This window comes from Podarcis gaigeae (assembly GCF_964106915.1).
Source record: "Podarcis gaigeae genome assembly, chromosome: 13".
In the NCBI taxonomy this organism is placed as follows: Eukaryota; Metazoa; Chordata; class Lepidosauria; order Squamata; family Lacertidae; genus Podarcis; species Podarcis gaigeae.
In genome coordinates this window covers 22905055-22915797 of record NC_139689.1, presented here as the reverse complement: position 1 = coordinate 22915797, position 10743 = coordinate 22905055, and the positions used below count along the sequence as shown (strand labels likewise).

The window sequence follows — 10743 nt, the reverse complement described above, 5'->3', positions numbered from 1 at the left end:
CTTCTATCATCATTGGAAAGAGTCGTCCCTAACTACCTATGTGACAGCCAGAAAAATCTAATAGCAGTTGTTGGAGGACTGGATGTCCAAATTTCCATTAATGTGGGAACTCTCCTGAATAACTATAAAATTCCACAGGTAGGAGAGCTCTGTGTGTGTGTGTTGGGAATTTAACACTCATATTCTTAGTCCCACCATTTTTCCTATTCTATTGTGCCAAGACATTATAGTGGTACCTTGGTTTGCAATCAGTCTGGTTTGCATACGCTTGGATTACAAACATGTCAAGCTTCATATTTTTAGAAATCACACTTCTAAACTGGAAAAATGGGATTCTAATCTGCTGTTGTTTGTACCAATTTTTTATGCTCTGAGCACTGCTGCTTCTTTTGTTTCATTGGTAGGATTATATTTAATTAAAGATGAGTTAAATGATGAGATGAAAAACAAAAGAAAATACACTTTATGATTCATTCATAATTCAGAAAAAGTGTAAATACAGTTCGGAACTATATAAAAATAGCCTATATAAAAAGGGACCCCACACTGCCAAGTGAATGCTGAATAAAATTTGAAGCAAAGCTATAGTGCTCTGAACTTTGGTAACTGATATCCAGGCAACAGGGAAAGTTTAAAGGGGATAAAGGGGATATTGCATGTGTACACCCAGATATGAGCAAGAGGAAGATTGGCCTCTCCTGAAACCTGGGATAATTCTTTTGTGCACCTATAGCATGTTACGTAGAAATACAGAATATAGGAATTATAGTAAAACATCGAGAACCTTCACTGTCCTGATTATTTACAAACTCTTCTATGAAAATATATATATATTTTTGGCAAGAGAATTGCTGTCGGTAGAGCATCCACTTTGCATGAATAAGACTCCAGGTTCAATACCCAGCATTTCCAAGTAGGACTGTCTGAAATTCTGCAAAGCCATTGCTGTCCTGGAGATAGATGGGCAGATGGTCTGAGTTGGTATGAGGCAGCTACTTAAGTTCCAAAATAGCTGGAGGTATGATTTCTCATGTAGACTGTACAAAACCTTTGACAGAGGTTAGCTCCCGAATACAAACCCATTACCACAAATTATTTTGAAAACCTTGCTCTCAGAAAGGTGTGATTTAGCAATTGAAGAATGAAAAATAATAACAGTACAGCGATACCTTGGCTTTCGAATGGCTTGGCTCCGAAACAAATTGGCTCCTGAATGCCACAAACCCAGAAGTAAGTGTTCCGGCTTTCGAACATTTTTTTGGAAGCTGAACATCCGATGTGGCTTCCAATTGAGTGCAGGAAGCTCCTGCAGCCAATCAGAAGCCACGCCTTGGTTTTTGAACACCTTCAGGAATCTAACGGACTCCTGGAATGGATTAAGTTTGACAACCAAGGCATCACTGTACATGAAGTACCTAGTACAATCAATGTCCTTAAGTCAATCTATTCACTTTCAGTCACCACTCCCTATGGAGAATGAGAATAATAAAAGTCCTCCTATGTTCTACAGTGGTACCTCGGGTTACATACGCTTCAGGTTACATACGCTTCAGGTTACTGACTCCGCTAACCCAGAAATAGTGCTTCAGGTTAAGAACTTTGCTTCAACAAAAAAATTAAAATTCGGCTTTGTAATTCGGAATTTATGTGATGTGATTTAATTTGATTCGATTGGCCGGTTAATAATTTTTTTAAAAAAAATAACTAAAAAATAAAATTAAAAAAGAACTTTGCTTCAGGATGAGAACAGAAATCGTGCTCCGGTGGCGCAGCAGCAGCAGGAGGGCCCATTAGCTAAAGTGGTGCTTCAGGTTAAGAACAGTTTCAGGTTAAGTATGGACCTCTGGAACGAATTAAGTACTTAACCCGAGGTACCACTGTACTTGTAAAGCTTGCTAATGTGATTATAGGAGTTCCAATTGTACCACCCTGTATAAACAAAAAGCATACATCAGTGGAACATGCAGAGGGTCCATTTTTGGCTATTCCTCTTGCCCCCTGTACCCCCCACACACCACAGATTCCTCCTCTGGAACATTACTCAGTGCTCTCAAAAAAGATTTAAGGAGTGGTGGTTGCTTGGGGAGGGTGGAAGGAAATGGCCAAAATTATTTCCCTGTTTTGCTGACAGAAAAAGGGAATAGCACTAGGTTCCAAAAAGGGAACAACACTAGATTCTAACCTACCTTGATTGTTTTGAAACTTTTAAGATGCAACATACATTCTATTTTTACTATCTTTATTCTTTTCCCCCTATCTCTCTCCAGCTCATATATGGCTCTGTCCCATTGATGAACGATAGAAACCTAGGACTTTCTTTCTATCAGATGGTACCCCACGAAGCCATTCAGTACAAAGGGATTCTCTCTTTGCTTCTTCATTTCAGATGGATATGGATTGGCATCCTTGTAATAGACAATGATAGTGGTGAAAGATTGTTACAAACTGTTTTGCCAATGTTTTCCCAGAGAGGTGTCTGTTTTAACTTTATAAAAAGAGTCCCTTTGATAAGATCTGTCTCTAAACTGAACAAAATGCTAGAAGATGGGTCAGAAATACATAATGCAGTAATGAGCAGTACAACCAATGTAGTTGTGTTTTATGGGGAATCAAATTCCATAGTGTTTTTAAGATGGATTCCATATTTTGCAGAATATCCACCAAAGCTACCCAAAAGTATAGTGTGGCTAACGACAGCCCAAATGGAACTCACTTCACAATTTTATCAAAGGGACTGGGAAACAGAAATATTCCATGGTATCCTCTCCTTCACAATTCACTCTAATGATGTACCAAATTTCAAACAATTTATTAAGAGTCGAAATCCTTTGAGAACAAAAGAAGATGGTTTTATCAGGGACTTCTGGCAACAAGCCTTTGGCTGTGTATTCCCAAACACTAATGTGGTAGATGTGGAGGGGAATATATGCACCGGGGAGGAGAAACTAGAGAGCCTTCCAGCACCATTCTTTGAGATGGGCATGAATGGCCACAGCTACAGCATCTACAATGCTCTATATGCTGTAGCCTATGCTTTGCACGATATGTCCTTACAAGCAACGGAGGACAGAAGAGGACAGAAGTATCAGTTATGGCAGGTAATAGGCTCAATATTGTCAAGTGGCAGAGAACTACAATTCTGCTACAATAGACCCAAATATATGTAATATTACTGTCTCCCCAAACTCTGACCATCCTCATATTTCCAACTCCCCTTCATTTCCCATCCCAGACCACCAGCCTTCTCTCATTTTGAGCACATAAATAGTATGCATTTTTATTATGTTCCTTATCTATGTAGGCTATATTTAAGTGTTCTTTAGGTTATTGAAATAGTATGCAGTTATCACTTTAGGAACTCTTCTTTTTATCCTTCCTTATCTTCTTGAGTGATCTCCATCTGACTGTTTCATCCTTTTAATCAGCCAGGTCCAGCCAATGGACAGTGTCCTCCATATATTGTTAAACTACTGTTCCCATCAACCCAGACTATTGTCCATGCTGTTTAGGGCCGACAGCTATTCTAATAAACAGACATCTGTTGAGTACCAAATTGGCTAGTTCTATTCTATATTGTGCAATAGGCAGCATTATGGTTGCCACCTGATTAAGACTTTAATGCATCTGACAAATTTATGATCCAAGGACAGCCTTTCTGGAAGTGGATATATATGAACATGCATGCCTCTGAGTTCACTTTTCTACAAAACAAAACAAAACAAAAACCACATTATGTGGTGTAAGAAGTAGGCTTTTTCACACTGTGTAAACCCAAAGTACAAGCACGTTCAGTTTGGGTGGTGGTGGAGTGGAGGGTAGCACCTGAGAGATGTGGGGAGCCAGAATGCTAGGTTCCCAGTAGGTGTGTCACTGGCAAATGGGGCAAGCTACCTCTGCCAACGAAACACAAATGAGGGGTATTTTAACTACCACCTCTTCTTTTCCTTTATGGTCCAAGAACTTTCTATATGAAAGTGCATAAAATTATTTTATCAGCCTTTGTACTGGTATGAAAATATTTTGTTGGTATATTGTATTTTGGAAATCACTTTGAAATCTCTAGGAATTGCAGCTAACAATTTCTCCTGTCCCTGAATCACACAGCACATCTGTAATGAATACAACACCATAAACAATATCAGACCTTAATACAGAAGATCCAACTGCAGACTTTTCTTAACTTTTGTCTTTTCCTTTCTTATTGAGCTCCATCACTTTCTCAGAAGTGTCTCCTTTAACAACAGTGGTGGGGACAATATTTCCTTTGACCAGAATGGGATGTTAAAGGCTGGATTTGATGTGATCAACTGGATTGTTTCCCCAAACCAATCACTTCATAGGCTGAAGGTTGGGAATGTTGATCCCAACCAATGGTTGACCATCAATGGGGATGCCATAACATGGCCCAACCATTTTAACCAGGTAAGCCTCAGTTATCACCCATCTGAGAAGGCACCTAATTCTGAGTAAGCACTAGATGGGGAAAAACTCACCATCAATGGAGATGCCATAACATGGTCTAACCATTTTAACCAGGTAGGCCCCCACTGTCAGCCATTTGAGAAGAGAGTGGACACTGTCTATCTGTCTTGATGTCAGAAATTAATTTCATCAGACAATGAGGATGTCCAATAAACACAACATAAAAAATTGTAAGAAGCACAATAAATGGATTGAAAAAATGGGGTTCTTTTAGTTGCTATATTCTTGTCTATACAGTGGTACCTCAGGTTAAGAACTTAATTCATTCTGGAGGCCCTTTCTTAATCTGAAACCATTCTTAACCTGAGGTACCACATTAGCTAATAGGGCCTCCCACTGCCGCAGTGCCACCAGAGCACGATTTCTGTTCTCATCCTGAAGCAAAGTTCTTAACCTGAGGTACTATTTCTGGGTTAGCGGAGTCTGTAACCTGAAGCGTCTGTAACCAGAGGTACCACTGTATTAATTTAGAAGTTGTTTGGAGGGGGGGAAGTACAACTAATTATATTGACACTAGTTTAAGTATACATGAAATCACAATCAATGTCATTTAACATTTAACCAAGCTCCATTCATTCAAGTAGATGGTTTCTTAAAAGTCTGTGGTACCACAGTTGTGCTAATATAGGGAATGAACACTTGCTCGTAGCATTGATCATACCTTACTAGATGGAGGCATTACTTAGGAAAATAAGAAAAATTTCCCCAAATATTCTTATCTCATTATTCTCAATTTTATCATTATGCTCTCTCATTTGTGGATTAGTCTCTGCCTGTTTCTTTATGTACTGAGAGATGCCATCCTGGCTCTAGGAAGAAAGTGAAAGAGGGAAGGCCATTTTGCTGCTATGATTGTATCCCATGCTCAGAAGGAGAGATTTCAGTCCAGGAGGGTAAGAATTATACAGATACCATACAGAGCAAAGGCTGAAAGTCAGAGGAATGAGTGATATCAGAATTAATTTTCTTGCATGTTTGAAATGTGATACAAACATTTCTCTGTCTTGGGAGACAATAGAGGAGTGTGCCTTTGGGAGTAGAGTCAAACTTTTGGAAGATTATGGTGCCCGCTGTGACTGTACAGACCAATATGGAAGAGACATGTTTTGTTGCAGCTGGGGCAGCTGAAGGCATCCAGTTGTGCTGCTGCAAATGCACCATTGCATTTCTTCTCCCTGTGCTCCTCCCAGCAGTCCTTCCTCCTTTGGTTACTGCTATGGATGAGCAATCTGACTGCCTGTTTCAAGGCACTGCAGTTGTCTGAAAGGGATACAATATATATTATACTATGAATATCAGAATATGTTTTTTAAAGCCATTAAAATACAGGATTGCTGCACAATATGTCTATTGTTGTTTTTTTCAAAATCAGACTCCCCCCTCCTCCAGACATGAATGACTGTAAAAAATGCTCAGAAGAAGGCTCTCCAAAAAAATAATAACATTATGTGTAATCCCAAGAGAATAAGCTTTTTGTCCTGTGAGGAAACTCTGGGCATCAGTTTAGCCTTAACTGCTAGCATTATTTTGCTTACAGATTATTCTAACACACAATGTTCTTCACAGATGTCAGTTAAAACTCCAAACACCACTTAATAGGGATTCACCAGACAAGACAGAAAACTTTTGTAATCAAACATCTTTAGAGATTAAACAATAGCCATTAAAACATAATTCAGGTAGACATGATTTCTACAGAATATGTGTTCACTTTCTCTGATTAAGACCATGTATTTCCATTTTCACACATGAACTAATGTAATATATCCTCAGAAGAGTGGGAAGGAAGGTGTGGCCATCACCTGCCCCTCCAGAAATAGAGTATTCTGGTAAAGGAATCTGGGAGTCCTGGATCTCATCTGAAGTCTGCTTGAGGGTCTAGGGCCATGCCAGGACCACAGGAACACCGGGATGAGCTTCAATCGATCTTCAACAATGTTGCTCCCTCGTTTGGTGTTTACCCTTACAGACTGCCAGCCAGAGAGGCAGGAGTCAGTTATAGTCCCTGGCCAATGCCTAGAACAATAGCACGTAATAAAGTTGTGGCCTAAATTTTGCACAAAAACTTAAAACTAAAATGATGTGTCTGTTTGAAGTTATTTACTGGGAAAGTGCTTGGGGGCCTTGGCCGCAACATAATTCATGATTTCTACAGAATATGTGTTCACTTTCCCTGATTAAGACCAGGTATTTTCATTTTCAGACATGAACGAGTGTAATATATGCTCAGAAGAAAAATATCCAAATAATAATCAGGATATGTGTATTCCCAAGGAAACAACCTTTTTGTCCTATGAGGAACCTCTGGGCATCAGTTTAGCCTGCTTTGCTTTTACTTTTTCTGTGCTCACAATTCTGGTCCTGGGAACATTTTTGAAGCACCACCACACACCCATTGTCAAAGCAAACAACAAAGACCTCACTTATATGCTGCTAATTTCTCTCCTGCTCTGCTTCCTTTCTGCATTGCTATTCATTGGAAAACCTGGAATTGTGGCATGCCTCCTCCGACAGACGGCTTTTGGCATTGTCTTCTCAGTGGCTGTTTCTTGTGTTCTAGCAAAAACCATGACAGTGGTTTTGGCTTTCATGACCACCAAGCCAGGATCCAGGATGAGGAAGTGGGTGGGGAAGAGACTGGCTATTGCCATTGTGGTGTCTTGTTCCTTTATTCAAGCAGGCATCTGTACTGTGTGGATGGCATCTTCACCACCATTTCCAGATGTCGACTTGCACTCAGTCACTAAAGAAATTGTACTGGAATGTAATGAGGGCTCTGTGACTATGTTTTGCTTTGTCTTGAGCTACATGGGCTTCCTGGCTCTTGTCAGCTTCACTGTAGCTTTCTTTGCCAGGAAGTTACCTGACAGTTTCAATGAAGCGAAGTTCATCACTTTCAGTATGCTGGTCTTTTGCAGTGTTTGGGTATCTTTTGTTCCAACCTATTTCAGTACCAAGGGAAAATACATGGTTGCTGTGGAGATCTTTTCTATCTTAGCATCTGGTGCTGGTCTGCTGGGTTGCATCTTTACCCCCAAATGCTACATTATTGTGTTGCGGCCTGAGTTGAACGAAAGGGAACATCTAATAAGAAATAAGATCTGAGGAATTTGAGTGCATAGAATGCATGTATGAAGAGTGATCTTTTCTTCATTGTTTTGCATGCTCCTGTGTTGAATAAAATTGTTTAATTGTACACTGAAATGGAAAATAAATCTGTAATGTGTCTGTATTTAGGTTGTGAAGCATGGCATGGAAACTTCTATTGAAGCTAAAGAAGAGCTGAGAGAAGAGTTTAGCAGTTGTTTATCTTAGAATCAGATGAAACCTCTAGTGTTACAAGTCCATTTGCTTATCTCTCTCAAAGAAAAGAGCTTCAGGCTAATGGAGACTGGAACGGAGGAAAGACAAAGCTTGGAATTTTAGCACTTGAAGATATATATATTGGAATCCAAGTGTGCTCCATTTGAAAAGTATAAGACATTATTCAACTATCTGAATGTAACTTTGTTTCACGTTGCTTCAGAGTGAAGTTGTGTAGTAAATCTTTAGAACCATATTTTTGCATGGAAGAATTTTTATTTCAAAGAGTCAGCTTTTATTCACATTATTTGGCTCCATATGTGCACTGTAAATGGCCTCAATAGCCCGGGTTTTGAGATCTTTGGGGGAAGTCCCTTTCTAGTTCTTGCCACCCTCACAGGTTCACTTGGTAGCGAAGCAGGAAATGGCCTTCTCAGTGGCTACATACAGACTTGGGAACTTCGTCCATAGAGAATTTCTCTCTCCCGGTTGTCATTCCTTCAGCAGGTGACAGCAGGTGACAGCAGGTGACAGCAGGCAGAATACATATGAAGTCTGTCAGTGCCTATAGCTTGATGCATCACAGGTCAATATTACTAAGCGTCTCACAGTTGGCGTTCAAACTCTTAACTCTCTGGTAAAAGGGGTGCTTTGAGGCAGTTAATGCTTCTCAAGTGCCCCCCCCCCAATATCCTGACCAACATCCTCTTGTTTAATGTGGATTTATGAGGGAACATTTATTGAGACCGCTCATAGTGCAATAAGAAGGAGCCAAGGGCATAAGGTATCCATGAATAAAGGTAAAGGTAAAGGTACCCCTACCCGTACGGGCCAGTCGTGTCCGACTCTAGGGTTGTGCGCCCATCTCACTTAAGAGGCCGGGTGCCAGCGCTGTCCGGAGACACTTCCGGTTAAGTGGCCAGCGTGACGAAGCTGCTCTGGCGAGCCTGCACCAGCACAGCACACGGAAACGCCGTTTACCTTCCCGCTATAAAGCGGTACCTATTTATCTACTTGCACTTAGGGGTGCTTTCGAACTGCTAGGTGGGCAGGAGCTGGGACCGAACGACGGGAGCACACCCCGTCGCGTGGATTCGAACCGCTGACCATACGATTGGCAAGTCCTCGGTGCTGAGGTTTTACCCACAGCGCCCCCTGAATACCTTGTTGCTAACCCCTACCACAAATATTTGAATCCAGTGTCCTCTTCATGCTGCAGGTCATTCCAAACTTTACCATGCCTTCCTACCTAACTAAAGTGTGAGGGAAATCTTCTCTCCAGAATACATGACAAACCTTTTTTCTTAATTCCTAAAGGACTCCACACCCTCCATTTAGGAATTGTTGTTAATGTAATAATTAACTACACAATTAGCTAGTCAGAAGGGCTGTCGTTTGTTATGATATTCAGCCAAACCCCTGAGGAACTTCTTTGACTGTTAGCAGAACAGAGAGCAAAGAGTGTGAAGGTTGTCATAAATATATCCAGTAAAAGTCAGGGATATGGAGTGGCTCTGGGTACACACAGGGGTTCACAGCTCTGCTCTTGGATACTCCAGTCTTCAGACTTCTGTACTGAGGATGGTGGTTGTAGTCATTTTGCTGCTGGCTCTGCTTCCTCCGATGGGATGCCAGACTCACGCAGTTCAGTGCAATATCTGTTACCCAGAGCCTCCACTTCACAAATATCATCAACAAGGAGATTTCATAATTGGTGGAATTGCTTATGATGCTGGTGTCATGCTCAGTGAACTAGCCTTCAGGGAAGAACCCCTGCCAACATTGACAGAACCATTAGTGTAAATCCTGAATGATTGTTTTCTTTTCATTCCAAGTATTGTATTAATTTATTTTATATAATAATAAGATTCCACTAGGACAATTTGTGCTAGAGCTGCAGCTAAAGAACACAAAATGGAGGCATAAATCCTATCCACCAAAAGCTAGTGTGAAGTGAGATGCTGCAAATTAATGCAGCATAAAGTTACACCAGATCTAAACCCAGTTCGGCAGCAGGGCTCCTGCTGCTGCTCTGTCCATGCCTGGTTGAGGGGGAAAAGCATACTATGCTAGATTGCAAGGTCACATGACCAACTGAACATGCTTAGGATCTAGCAAAAGTTCTGCTCTCTGGTTCCACCTCTGCCTTGCCCCTGGCATGCTCCTTTTTTCAGTCTTAGACCAGCTTGGCTCAACCAGCTTCATCACAGCCATCTGAACCCTCCATTTTCTATGATGACTAAGTTATGCTCATGTATGCTAAGCTGAACTGGGGTTGAGGAATGAATACCAACTGAGCAAGGTTAAGCCAGAGATCCACTGAATTCTAAAAAACCCACCATCCCATCTGTTTTGTTAAAATATAACAAAACAGATGGGATGGTGGGTTGTTGTTGTTTTTTTGCTTATTTTCAAAAAAGCTTTATAATAAAATAAATGATGAAAATATAAAAACTTATTTTAATCAGAATGGAGAGTTTTATATTGTAAATGTGACTGCTTACATAGTTAATTTTTTATATTTATGTAGGCCACCTTATAATTATATCCAACTTATATATAAATACTGTAATAATTGATTGTTAATAAAAAAGGCACAGAACACATTGGTAATAACTAAACTAAGTATGGAATATCCTTCTGAAAAAGAATCTCACACTTCTTTCAGCATAGTTCCTAAGCATTACCAGCACATCCTGGCTTTGGCATTCGCAGTGAAGGAGATCAATGAAAACCCTCACCTCTTACCCAATCTCACTTTGGGCTTCCACATCTATGACAGCTATTGCAATGCCAGGAGGACTTATCATGCTACAATGCTACTTTTATCCACAGAGGAGAGATTTATCCCTAACTACATATGTGAGCAACAGAAAAATCTAATAGCAGTCGTTGGAGGAGTGGATGCCCCAATTTCCATTAATGTGGCGACACTCTTGAAAAACTATAAAGTTCCAC

The 10743-nt window shown here is 40.5% G+C and overlaps 1 protein-coding gene across 1 annotated transcript; it reads left to right on the top strand.

The window, feature by feature from the left end:
• Positions 1-5359: 5359 nt before the first annotated feature.
• LOC310829683 (vomeronasal type-2 receptor 26-like) lies at positions 5360-7610 on the top strand. Its single transcript, XM_083708409.1, has 2 exons — positions 5360-5375; positions 6686-7610. The coding sequence occupies exon 2, from the start codon at positions 6688-6690 to the stop codon at positions 7585-7587; it is 900 nt and encodes a 299-aa protein (XP_083564535.1). The 5' UTR covers positions 5360-5375; positions 6686-6687; the 3' UTR covers positions 7588-7610.
• Positions 7611-10743: the final 3133 nt, after the last annotated feature.